The 14,446-nt window shown below is 35.4% G+C and overlaps 1 protein-coding gene across 1 annotated transcript in view; it reads left to right on the top strand.

The window, feature by feature from the left end:
* The window catches only part of TDRD9 (tudor domain containing 9), a 208,212-nt gene that overhangs the window by 132,701 nt on the left and 61,065 nt on the right, over nucleotides 1–14,446 (top strand). The window contains exons 13-14 of the mRNA XM_044659911.1: nucleotides 5,650–5,707; nucleotides 7,193–7,297. Of these exons, the coding sequence (XP_044515846.1) occupies nucleotides 5,650–5,707; nucleotides 7,193–7,297 (163 nt within the window). The remainder of the gene's footprint in view (nucleotides 1–5,649; nucleotides 5,708–7,192; nucleotides 7,298–14,446) is intronic.

The raw sequence follows: 14,446 nt of genomic DNA on the forward strand, positions 1-14,446 counted from the left end.
ATCATTGGTTCTCTCTCTTCATTTCCTCTCCTCCTTAGGTCATCTTTCCACCATCCCCAAATTACTATACTTATCACTCATTGACTTACTTTCTAAATTATGTTTTTTGTGAACTTCTGACATATGCACTGATATATTCTGTGTTCATGATGGGTTTTCTTCAAGAATGAAATTATGGATTCAGACTGCTTTGTAAGCCCCTCCCACCCCCCACGCCCCAGTTTTCTATATTTAGAAGCTAATTTTCCAAATGGATGTGACTAGCTTGTATTTTTATATCTTTATTTGTTTAAATTCATGCATCTACTAAATATTGTTGAATCTAATGCTATCAATGCCTTTAATATTTGCATGATCCTTTCCCTCATTTTTACTACCGTGATTTGTCCAGGTCCTGAGATACCTCTAGTCTGGACTTCTGTAATAACCACCTAACTCAGTGATTCCCAAAATGGGCACTACCGCCCCCTGGTGGGTGCTGCATTAATCCAGGGGGTGGTGATGGCCACAGGTATATTTATCTTTCCTATTAATTGCTATTAAAATGTAAAAATAATTAATTTCCAGGGGGCTAAGTAATATTTTTTCTGGAAAGGGGGTAGTAGGCCAAAAAAGTTTGGGAACCACTGACCTGATTTTCCTTCTTCTAGTATTTTCTCTGATTCCCTGTCTATGTTATCTGTAGAAAGCCGTACTCCGTTACATAATTGTTTTTTAGTGGTTCCCCACTGCCTACCATGTAAAGTATTGGCCTCCTCTCTTTCATCTAATTTGTTAGCACTTCATCTAATTTGTTAGCACTTCATAGTTTTCATTGAAGACGCAGATAGGCCAAGATGGCTGAGGCAAGAGGTTCTTATAATCAGTTTATATTAACTAATATAAGGGAAGAATAAAACTTATGAGACATTCAAAGGGCATGAGGTAGGACAAGGTAAGAGAGGTTTGCGGGGAAGGATGTATTTATAACTTAGTTTGTGGTGGAATATTGCATAAGATATAATCTCCACAGTGGGGCAGGAGATTTTGCAGATTCTATGAGAGATTCCCTCCCGACTTTACACCCAAGCTAAAAGGAAGCTCTTGTTGCTCCTCTAGCTAGGACTCATCTGCATTTCACTGATGCTGACTAGGGAAGTGAGGTCTTATTCAAGATGTGTTTGGTTTTCCAGCTTTGATATTGTGGTCAAGGAGTCAACAGTGAGTGAGATTGCATGTGATGTGGAAAGCACCAAATATAATAGATTCTAGAAAAGGGAGGAAATTAAAAGCCAAGCAGAAAGAAAGAGACATGTCTGGAACTGACTGACTCTGATTTGTAGGAAAGGCTAGAACTAAAATACTAGAGAAGTTCATTGAAGGCAGTATACTCAGAGTTCTTAAGTTAAGGCCAGGAACTTGTTTAAATATTTTGATAACTGTGTTTCATTAGAATTTATTTCCTTTGTAATCCTATGCATTTTAATTTTACACATTTAAAAAAACACTATTCTGAGAAAAGATCCATAAACTTCCGTGTATTGGCAAAGGGGTCCATGGTACAGAAAAGAACCTCTGCCTACAGTTTGGCTTTGATCTACTTTATAATAGTAAAGCCTTATCTCACCACTCATTTTCATGTACTCTTGATAACCCAAACTAAAATGTACTCATTTTGCAGACTCTCATCTCTAACTCACAAAAACAATTCCGTTAGAAGGGACCTTACTAGTCATCTAATCCATCTGGAAAAGAAACGTTTCCCAGTGGAGCTGCTTTCTCCCAAATAATCCCTTTTCAACTTTTGACTAGCTTTTCCCTCACATTTAATTTTAGATGCCTCTTGGAAATTGTACTCATTGCTTTTTGTTATGTAACTAAGCAGAAAAAGTCTACTTCCTTTTCTGTGGAAATGACTTTTCAGGAATAGAAAATGGTCATATTATTCCCAATGAATCTTATCAGACTACACAGATCTTTTCCTTCCATAGACTAATTCCTCCATTATATTCTATCTAACTTCATAGCATGGACTTTAGGGTCTTTTGCCGTTTAGGTTGCTCTTCTTTAGATTTTTTTTTAAGCCCTTACCTTCTGTATTGACTCCAAGGCAGAAGAGTGGTAAGGGCTAGGCAATGGGGGGTCAAGTGACTTGCCCAGGGTCACATTGCTGGGAAGTGTCTGAGGCCATATTTGAACCTAGGACCTCCAGTCTCTAGGCCTGGCTCTCCATCCAATGAGCTACCCAGCTGCCTCCTCTTCTTTTAGATATTTTGCAGCTTATCTACATTCTATTAAACACAGACTTAGATATAAAATTCTGGCTCCACTCTGATTAAGTTAGAGACTAAGGCTGGAAATAAGACCTCCTTATTTTTTTTAAGATTTAAATATTTTATTTTAGAAAATTTTTCCATGGTTCCATGATTCATGTTTTTACTTTCCCCTTCACCCCCTAGACCTCCTTATTTCTGATGCTCTGTTTTTCAGTCTCTTGTTCTCACCTCCACCCCCAACTGGCAAAGTTTTTATTGATGCTCCTCTTGAGTGATTATCACTTACAAATGATTATCATTTTAAACTAATATGTGTAGGAGTAGAAATGAATGGAATACTCCAGATAATTTTAAATTAAAGGATTTAATAACAAAAATGAGAGGGAAAGAGATTCCATCAGTTAAGTGAGCAGAGCACAGACCCAGAGACCCACACCTGCCACACTTTAACCAAAGCAAAGCTCACACTCCCAAAAAAGAGCCCCACAACGTGGGTCTCAGCCAAATTTATCTCCCCAGCCTCTGTACGCCAAATGAGGATGTACTTAAAAGGTTGCTGGGAAAATGTAGCTCCAATGTGGCAGATTTTCTACTTGCACATTCTCCCCTGTGATCCTTTGGGAGACCAGTTTCCCTAATGGATCATTTTAAACATAATTTAAATAAGGTATATACAATATTTCACAGAGAAAATACAACAACTTGGGGATAAGGAAACAAAAAGGAACAAGAACAATTTGGTACAACTAAGTATATATAAACAAATGTATTAAAACCCCCAAAGTTCAATTCTGCTCTTTCAGTTTGCTCAGGAACTCTTGGAGCAGCGTGCAGTCTCTGCAGGCATCTTCATGGTGCCTTCTCCAAAAAGTTCACCTTCTGGATTCAAATTCAAAATAAAAAATTCACAACAATAACAGTCACCCCCCCAGAGGGATACAGGGATGCATATAAGAATCACACAGGGATACATGTTGGATTAATAAGACATATGAATCAGTTGTCAAAAACATCCAAGAATACATAAAAATTTAAAAAAATAACCTCTGAGTGAAATATAGAATATTAAAAAGGTTAAAATAATTCTAGGAAAGAAGGAAAGAAAAAAAATTCACCAGTGACAACAGGTTCTTGTAGTGAATCATGTCCCATAAGCCTGCAATGACAGTCATTACTAACCCAGTTAAACAGTCTGGACTACAATAAGTTGTGACATCATGAAAGAAAATAGAAAAAGAGACTAGATCTTGAAGGAAATGGGAAATAGCATTCACTGGTATGACCCTTTTTCTTGCTTTTCGGGATAATGGAGCCAGAACAATCAATGTTATTTACTTGATAAAGAGTGTGGTACAAGGAAGTCCTGCATTTAATACGTTAAAGAACCACAACCTCAAGTCTCACTCATGATCAAGTTCTTGTGCTCTTTGAACAGAATGGCATCAATCCCCATAGGATTGGTTTGGTCTCTCTTACTTTTTGTGCTTCTTTCTCACTTTACAGGTTAAATTCTGTGTTCCTTTGTGGTCAGTTTTTTCCTCAATTTAGACATATTCATTTAGCAAAAGTCTCATAATATTTAAATAACTAGTGGCAAAATGACATAGTCCAAAGCTTTTGGGGTATTCATTTATATGCTAGGCAAATGTACATCTTCACTTATTCTATTGCTAAAATCAAAACAGTTTAAAAAATCTTTTCAATACTGGTGACATGTGCTTCAAATACAAAAAAAAATGAGAGAAAAAATGAAGTTCTGTGTCACATGTGTAAGAAATAAAACAAAATTTTTTAAAAAAATGTATATATTTCATAATCACAGAGGTAAAATATAGAGGCTACTTGAGAAAAAATAAGATTCATTTCCTCTTTAACTTGCCATGATCCACAGTGTGAGTGCAAATGAGGTAGATAAAACAATAGAGGTATAAAAGCAATGATATATTCTAGGAAATAAAAAAAATTTATAAAAGGCACAAAATGTTATACAAGGCACATTAGGTCATTATAGGTCACTAATACAGGTATTGTGTGTGTGGTGTGTGTGTGTATTTTTTTTTAGGTAGTATATGTGTTGTTTTACAAGAGCAATTTGTTCAAGTAGAAGGATCAATAAAATATAATGGAACAAAATAGTACAGATTTAGCAGTAGGGAAGTCTTATCACAATCAATAGTGAAATACAATCAATATAGGAAATTATTCATCATTAACAGACTGTACTCATTTTACATGGCTACAATGAATCCATGAGTCCCTCTCCCCAATTTTAATGGCTGTTGGTGTAGTCAATAGGGCTTGGAATGGTCTGTCATAGGCAGGTTCAGGCGGCCCAGGATGTTTGAAATACTTTATGTATACGCTGTCACCTGGATTTCAATCTTGAAGTGAGAAGTCTATGGGGCCTGCCTGAATGGCAGCTCCAGAGTCATGGAGTTCTTGCAGTTTAGTTTGTAATTATGTGGCAATGGTTGTATCCCCTCCTAACAATAAAGTATAGACAGGGGTAAATGGTTGAGCCTGAATAGGTGGATATCCAAATAACATCTCAAATGGTCAGATGTGTAAATCACCTCTGGGTCTGCTTCTGAGATAAAATAGGGCCAGAGGTAGAATTTCAGGCCATTTTAAATGAGTCTCAGTGCACAATTTGTCAATCACAGATTTAAGTTCTTTATTCATCCTTTCAACTTGGCCATAGCTCTGAGGATGATATGGTGTATGAAATATAGGCATTATCCCCAAACATGAATAAATTTGCAACCTAGCTGGTCTTGCAGGCCCATGTTGGACATCTCTAGGTGCCACTAGTTTGTAGGTCAGTTAGACATTAGGTGATTTGCCCAACATTACACTTACACTATATATCAGAGGTGAGCCTTGAACCTGGGTATTTTTGAACAAGGCTATCCTTAGCTTCATTATTTGATACTGCATCGTACATGCTGGATAAATCATGGTTGCATGAATAAATTAAATGGATTTGAATTTGATATCCAACCTGGGAAGGCATTAGTAGTTTAATAATAATGAAATCTTGAATGACAACTTCAAAACTAGTTGTATGAATTTAGGAAGATTAAATAGCCTCCCCCAAGCTTAGGTTTCTTATCTGAAAAAAACAGTAACAATAATTATCCTTACACTTACATTCCTCATAGAATTATTATGGTGAAAATACTATGTAAAAATCTTTACTCACACTAGAAATGCAAACTATTGTTATTGTTTCTTCATGGTATTTGGTTTAACAACTTAAAAATTTTAAATCCCTTATTCAAAATTATACATAGAAGTACTATTGAAGAGTTTTACAATTTTCCCATTTAGGAGATTCCTTTTTACCTATTATTCATTAAGGATGTTCATAATGCATTTTATTTTATTTTGCTAGATTATTTTATCTACAAACATAGCAGAGAGTTCTGTCACAGTTCCAGATGTCAAATATGGTAAGTAATGTCTCTATTTTTATTCTGAAGTAAAAATAGAGTAGTTGCAAGTATTTGTCTTCCTTTTTCTTCTTTTTCCTCTCCCATTTCCCCTACTCCATCATCCTTTATTGAATAGAAAATTTAACAAAATTTCTTCTCAAAGTTCTTTCTATAAATAACTACTTCCCCAGGTCTTATTGCAATCACCTTTTGGATAAGGTGTCTGGTATTGAGTGATTTTTCTGAAATCGGGGAACATGTGAATAGTATAGAAAGATCCCCCCACCATTGGGTTTTGCCTTTTAATCTGGAGAACCAATGGGTATCCTCACTTTCATTCATTCACCTCCTCCCCAACAGTTGTCCTCTGTCATTGAGGAACGTTGAGAAAGTTGAGAAAGGCCCTGTAGTTGGGGGAAGGAAGCAGGAAGTGGAGCCTGGATATGTATGGTCAGAGACTAAAGCAGATAGTCAAAGAGGAACCTGAGATAGGGAAAAAAGAAAAAAATAGATGTGACATCATCCACAAAACAATTTTGAGTACCATTTATAGAGCAACTTGGGGAGTGTTGTGTATTATCAATCTATGTAATTCCTTCCATTTTGTGTCACTATCAGGAGAAAGAAAGCAAAATTATAGTGGTTGTATGAATAAATTTTTATTTCCACATTCTTTTCTTAATAATGTTTTTTAAAGGATTTTCCATATTATTTCAAAATGTGTCAATAGAATATTAGGTTCAATAAGCATTTCAACATAAATGGAGTACATACCATACACGAGGAATATTACATTTGTCTAGCTCAGTTCTTGAATCATTCATGGTATTTCCCTGGGATGAACTGACTTTAACACTATAAGCTAATGTCATGTAATTTGATTTTGCCTGTACCCAGTAAGTGTAAAGTTCAAATATGTGCAAGCATAGACATAATGCCTTTAAGAAGAGCTTTATTATAAAGTTATCTGCACAGTTTGAACCCTGGATTATTTAGGTGGTCTTCTTATTAGGTGGTCCTTCCAATACTTATATATAGCTAGTTACTTTTGGATGGGAGCTAAGATTAATCTTTATCATGTTAAATTCCTTTCCATAAGAAGTGTGATATGGATTATCAAATACCCTTAACATTCTTAGTAATTGATTTGAGTTCAACAGTTATTTGTGCCGACTATATATTTTGGTACTGTGCAAGGCATCCAGGGATATTGGAGAAGTATAGAATAGTACCTCCCCTAAAGGACTATAAAACTTCTTTTGGAAGGAGAAAAAGCAAGGACAAAAAAGAACAGTGAATAAGTTATGAATTTATAGAATCTTAGATATGGAAGGGATCTCAGGTAATCATCTAACCCAAATCTACCTGAAGGATTTTCCATTTGCATTTTATTTTTAAATGTATTTCTCAATGCAAAATGGTCTCTATTTTTCTTTGATAACATTGTGAAATTATTTCTTTTGATATAGTGTTTGTGATTTTTCTCTCCTTTTTTTTTGGTAGTTATAGATTTTTGTTTGACTAGAACTTTGGTTTGTGATGAAGATACTAATTACCAGAGTCTTCGACTGAGTTGGGCTTCTAAAACCAGCTGTAATCAGAGAAAAGGTGAGAGGCATTACTTTATTGTATGTAATATTTGAAAATAATTAGTCAGATCTCAGGTGTGTAAACTCCTTTGTAACCAGTTGGAGATATTAGAAGATTATATGTATATATATATATATAAATTTTTAGGCTTTTAAGTTACCAATTGGTGTTCTAGAACAGTAATTTATTTCCAAGTTTCAGTCTCCAATACATGTGACATTTAATATATGAAATTTTACTTTTATGAAATTCTAACTTAGGGAACTACGTTGTTATTTTACTCAAGTACAGGTCCATGGCTTCTTTTATTACTCTATGCACATTGGACATAGCTTTTGGTCTTGCTTATAGACAAGGTTGGAAAACAGGTAGATGGTACATGGAGAGTATAGGACCTGAAAAGTCAGGAAGACTCTTACCTCCCTGAGTTCAAATTTGGCTGAAAATACCTTCTAGTTATGTGACCCTGAGCAAGTCACTTAACCTGGTAAGCCTTAGTTTCCTCATCTGTAAAATGAGCTGAAGAAGGAAATGGCAAACCACTCTAGTATCTGCCAAGAAAAATCCAAATGGGATTACTGAAGAGTTGGCGATGACTGAACAATAAGAGAAATAGACATGGTAAATTAAAATAAGTAATATAGCAGTAGCTACTGCAAATAATTGGTGGAACACCATAGAGATTTGACTTAAAAGTATAGAGAGATGCTTAGAAGATTAAGATCTTAAACTTAACATGTCCAAAACATAATTAATTACCTTTTCCCCCAAACCCACTTAATCCTATCTTTCATTCAGCCCTCAAAATGATTTATCTAAAGTGTACATCTGATCAGATCAAACTCATGAGCCCCAGTTGTTCTTAATGATTGCTAGGATTAGATATCAACTTCTCTGTTTAGCTTTTAAACTCTTTTTACCTGCCCTTTTCTACCTTTTAAGTTTTTCTCTATTCCCTTCTACCTACTGTATAATCTAAATACAGGGCAAACTTGCATGTTATTGCACATGGCTCTCCATTTATTATCTCCGTATTTTTGCACTGTATCTCTTTCCCCCATTATTCACTCTCCTTCCCACCGTGGCTTTAATGCTCTCCATCCCCATCTCAACCTTTTAGATTTCTTCACTCAGCTCAGATGTCACCTTTTGCAGGAGAGTTCCTGGTTGCCACATTGTGCTGCTGATCCATATGAAGCTAATAATCCTTTAAGATTCCCCACATCTTTTTTCAGATAAATAAGCAATGCCCTTGATGGCAAAAGGAATAGATTGAAGAGTTTAAATCCAGACCAGACCCTTCTTAGTTATGTGACCATCTGTAAATCACTTCATGTCTGTTTGATTAAGTTCTCTCATCTGTAAAATGAGTATAATAGTAGCACCTACTGTAAAAGGGAATTCTTTGTTTTCTCTTAGTTTATACTTGTGAAAGGGAATCCTTTATTCCCTTTGTCTATTTTGAGTTAGCACTAACTTAAGTACCCCTACTTAGATTGTGAAGACAGGATTAACTCTCCTTTGTCTACTTTTGAATGGAATCAAGAAAAGATTTTTAGTGCTAGGTGAGAAACTAGCAAGGTACTTAGGCAACTAGCTAGTCACTTACTTAGAAAGCTCCACCCTTTTAACTCAGTCCCAAACTTGTGAATCCTATGATGAGAGTTTACACCCTCAGAAAATCAAATCAGCCAGGAATATGTGAAACCTTTTCATGAGTATTCACCCCTCCAGAAGGTGAGAACTGGTTCCCACAAACAGTGCCCTCTGGACAGTGCTAGACAATATGGAAACTGTGAATGGCCCCTGTGAAGACAGGCAGGGGACAAGATCACCTAAAAAAACCATGAATACTGAAGCTTGAGTCAGTCTTGTGGAGATAGTCTCCTGACTGGAGAGAGTCTTTGAGGGAGCTTACCTGGACACTGTGGCTGGCTTTGTGGCTTTGGAACATGGCTTCAACTTCAACTGTGACTCCTGGACTACTTTGTGGGGTGAGTTAAAGGCTGGCTCCTTTCCTAGTTTCTAGAGAGACTAGCTTCCGTCTTGGAGGAGGCCTCATGATATTACTCACTACCGGCCTTCCTGGTTGAGAGCTAATTAATCTCTGCCTGGATTAAGATAGGATAGATAATTTTTCTATCCCCTTCACATTTCTCTACTTTATTTTTTCCTCTCTATTTTTAAATAAATTTCTGACTCAATATATAATAAATATTGGTGACCACATAAATTTTAACCTTTAGACTACCCGTTTTTGAAGATCAAATGAGATAGTATTTGTAAAGTGTACAACAGTATTGGCCACATACTAGGCACTACATAAAAGTTAGTTATTATATTATTATTTATTGATAATGATATGTTTCCATCCCGTACTTGTGAAATTTGTTTTTTGAACCCAAGAGTAAGACTTTATATTGATTCCTAGATTTAATCTTTTTAGATTTAGTGCACCCTTATAGCCTGTGAGGATCTGACTTTATCATCCAATGTTTTGGCTATCCCTTCCAGCTTTGTGTTATCTGCATATAAAATGAGCAGGACACCTACTATGCTTTCATTAAGTCATCATGAGAATAGTAAGCATGAGAGGGCCAAGTTCAGCCTTCTTTGATACCTAAAACAAAACCATGTACTGCATTGAGGTTTTTCTTTAAGTCTAGCTATCTAACCAGTTCTGAAGCCATCTAACTATGTTATCTTCTGGTCCACATTTTTGCATCTTCTCCATACAAACTACATGAAATATTTTATCAAATGCTTTGCTAAAATCATGGTAAATTATATCTACAGAATTCTCCTCATTAGTTTAGTAACCTTTCAAAAAGCAAATGAGATTCGTCTCGCATAGCTGATTATTTTTTATTTTTAACTATTATGAAAAAGGGGGCAGCTGGGTAGCTCAGTAGATTGAATACCAGGCCTAGAGATGGGAGATCCTAGGTTCAAATCTGGCCTCAGACACTTCCCAGCTGTGTGACCCTGGGCAAGTCACTTGACCCCCATTGCCTACCCTTACTACTCTTCTGCCTTGGAGCCAATACACAGTATTGACTCCAAGATGGAAGGTAAGGGTTTAAAAAACAACAACTATTATGAAATGAACAAAAATAAGCAAACATGAACGTTTTGTATATTCAAATAATAAAAAAAAAGATTATGTTATAGTATTTGACTATTGACTGAGTGAAGCTATTACATGCAGCCTGTTGATTTTAAAAGAAATGTTAAATCTAACACTGTTAAATCAAGTCAGTCAAACACTGGTTCTTTGTATTTTTAAAAAATGTTACATTAAATCTCTTTTTTCTTCATTTTTTTTTTGTCTCTCTACCCCATGAATCCTCCCTTCTCTTCATCTCTCCTTCCTGGTCGTCCCCCCACCCCACCCCACATTCCTTATAACAAAATAATTTAACAGAACAAAATACAATGAAATCTATTGCATTATACTGTAATTTAAGATTTGGTATTGTTAGACTCTCTTGATTTCCTTAAAAATTGATTTCCTTAAAAATTAGTTTCCTTAAGATCCTTGAACTTTTGTTTCTCCAATTAAATATTGTTGTTTTTCCTAGTTCTATAAAATAATTCTTTCTAGTATGATTTTTGTGGCACTAAATTTATAAACTAATTTAGGTAGTATTATAGTGTTTATCATATTGGCCTAATATAACCCCAAGAAATCTCTATTTCTCCTCATATTTATATATTCCTATGCAGGGTACTTTGAACATGTATTGATAATTTCTTATGTATATCATAGTAGGTTTATTCTTAGATATTTTGTACATTCTATAGGTAGATAGAATGACAGGGATTTTCCCCCCTTTTATTCTTCCTGGTTTTTGCTGGTAATATACAGGAAAGTTAACTTTTTTTTATTAATGTATAAGTTTATTTAATGAAATAATTTAGAATATTTTTCCACAATTACATGATTTATGTTCTTTCCCTTCCCTCCGCCCACCTCTCTCCTGTAACCAGTGAGCAGTTCTACTGGGTTTTACATGTGTCATTGATCAAGACCTATTTCTATAGCATTAATATTTGCACTGGGGTGATCAGTCTATATCCCCAATCATATCCCCATTGATCCATGTGACCAAGCAGTTATTTTTCTTCTGTGTTTCTACTCCCACAGTTCTTCCTCTGGATATGTATAGTGTTCTTTCTCATAAGTCCCTCAGAATTGTTCTGGATCATTGCATTGCTGCTAGTACAGAAGTCCATTATATTTGATTGTGCCACATCTCTCTGTGTATAATGTTCTCCTGGTTCTGCTCCTTTCACTCTTCATCAATTCCTGGAGGTCGTTCCAGTTCACATAGAATTCCTCCAGTTCATTATTCCTTTTAGCACAAAAGTATCCCATCACCAACAGATAACACAATTTGTTTAGCCATTCCCCAATCAAAGGGCATCCCCTCATTTTCCAGTTTTTTTGCCATCACAGAGATATTGTTGTACAAGTCTTTTTCCTTATTATCTCTTTGGGTTATAACCCCAGCAGTGGTATGGCTGGATCAAAGGGTGGTCAGTCTTTTAAAGCTCTTTGGGCATAAAGTTAAATTTTTTTTTAGTATTATCTTCATCTATTTTAATTCTTTTATTTGTTATTTTTTATTTGCTCTTTAGTTCTCTAAGAAAACTCCCATATCATCTATAAAAAGCACTAATTTTATATACCCTTTACATTCCCTAAATTTCTTTTACAAGTCTAAATCAATATAAACAGCATTAGAAGAATTCTTTATTAGTCAATCAGTAGACAGTAACCAAGTATTCACTATGTACCAGATTCTCTATGTGCTAGAGATATATAGAAAGCCAGAAATAATGTTTGCCTTTAAGAAGTTTCCATTTTAATGGAGGAAAAACATGCCCATATTTACACAACAGAAAGAAGGCATAATTTGCTTCAGCTCCCCAACTATCCAGGTAACCAGGGGAAAAACTATATGGGACTGACTTGACTGATCAGACTACAGAATGACTTGACAAAACAATACTTTGAGGCAACTGAGAGTAAATGCAGCTTGGAGGTTCAGAGTTGGTGACCATGTAATAAGCATTCCCTGAGTTTTATACTTTTGGAAACACCCTGCTTAACTGTTATCAACTGGTCTCAAGGAAATTATTTATCTTGTTGACTGTATTCTCAAACCTTGGACTCTCTTATCCCCATCCCATTATCTCCCAGAATCAGCTCATTTCCCACCTCCTTTGATTGGAAAACTATAGAAACTACTCTTTGCTTTCCCCTTGCTGTGCAGTTCCTGCACTAGACTATCTGTTCCACTTGACTGTGTAGGTACCTGCTTAATAAAGATCACTTGACTTTATAAGCATGATATTCCTCAGTTATTTCTCCCCTTGGAGAAGGGGCCTGGACTCCTTTAGGACTTGTTCTTTAAATGGTGTACTTAGGATAATATTCTTATTAGGGACAGAGGGACTTTAGTTTTACTGGGTTCCTGCATCCATTTACCATGGTAATTGTAATAGTAAGGTTATGAAGTACCATCCTTAAATGTATGGGATAGTACTAGAAAAAGTTCCCTGAAGAAGGTGATATTTGGGCTGTCTTAAAAGAATCCAGGGAAGTTCAGGACCTGTTGAGAAGGGCAATCACTGAAGTCCCAGGATGGGTGGGAGTGGTTGATGGGGAAGGGGAATTAACAAGTGCTGGAGCAGTGATGGAAAACAGGACGTTTTTACAAGGAGACTGCAAGTAAAAGTGGATAGATTGTGGTTTAGTAGAAGTTTAAGAATACTGAAAAGACAGGAAATGGGACAGTTTATGAATATCTTTAATTATCCAGCAGGAATAGGCTCCTAGAGGTAGAATGGAACTACTGGGGATTATTATTAATTGGCCATGTGTATCTTCACTATCCTTTATACCTGCTTTTTTGAGTTAATTTGATGCATTATGAATTCTCCTATGACCTTTCATTTTAATTTCATTTGAATCTTTGTTCTTCTCCTTTCTTCATGTTTGTGTTCTACATGTATTCTCTTACTTTCTGCACATTTCTTGTCTACTGTTCATCTTTAAAAGCAGAAAAAAAGAATAAAATCATACCCACTTTTAGTATCTGTGTTTTTTACTCACTCTATGACCCACCCTTGAAGGCAGTAACATTCTGAAAGGAAATTTGTTTATTCAATTAAAATTTTAAAATTCAACTTAATGTAGTCCTTTCAAGTTGCTCAGTTGTAATTAGCTCCCTGGGTTTCTTTAGATGTCTTGGCATTTCAAAATTTTTATTCAATTCTAGTCTTTTCATCAGAAACACCTTTAAGTTCTCTGTTAGAGGCATATTTTTTTCTCCTCTAAAGTATTATACTTAGTTTCACAGGCTATGTTGCACTTTATTTTGCTTTTTAGAAGAGTGTTTTCTAAGATTTTCTTTTATTTTTAGTAGTTGTAGCATAATTTTGTCTGATCCTAACTTTTTGATCTTTGTTCTTTCTAGTTCATTGTCATTCCCTGCACCTCCCCAACTTAGAAATTCTGGAATTACACTATGAAATTTATGAGTTTTTTCAGTTTGGGATTCTTTTAGAAAGTGATAACCTGATTCTTTTTATGTCTGTATTTGAGATCTTGGAGCTTAAGATCAGCAAAATTGTTCTTATTTCCTAAAAGTAATCTTGTGTACTTTCTTGCTCAATTCTCTTTTGGATCATTGTCTAGCTGAATTATCTGTGTAGGACATATGTACTGATAGACTAGAATAATGAGGTCATATTCTAGAATAGTGATAGGCAAATGATAGCTAGAAGACCTAATCAAGCTTCCTGCCTGTTTTTTTTTTATCACTTGTAAAAAACATAATTCACAGGCTTGTACAAATGCAAGCAGCCCATAGTTTGCTTACCTCTGCTCTAGACTAGTGTTTTTCAAAGTTTTGTCTGGATATCCAAACCCTTTAGTAGGATGTCCATGAGACTAAAACTAGTTTCATAATAATATTAGGATATTAAAATTTTTTATTTGTTAAGTAGTACTTGGGTGGTAAAGAGGATAGAGTACCAGGCCTGGTATCAGAAACTCATCTTTTTGAGTTCAAATCTGGTCTCAGCCTCTTATTAACTGTATGACTCTGGGTAAGTCATTTAACCTTGTTTGCCTCAGTTTCCCTATCTGTCACATGA

The sequence above is a fragment of the Gracilinanus agilis genome, chromosome 2, assembly GCF_016433145.1.
Source record: "Gracilinanus agilis isolate LMUSP501 chromosome 2, AgileGrace, whole genome shotgun sequence".
In the NCBI taxonomy this organism is placed as follows: Eukaryota; Metazoa; Chordata; class Mammalia; order Didelphimorphia; family Didelphidae; genus Gracilinanus; species Gracilinanus agilis.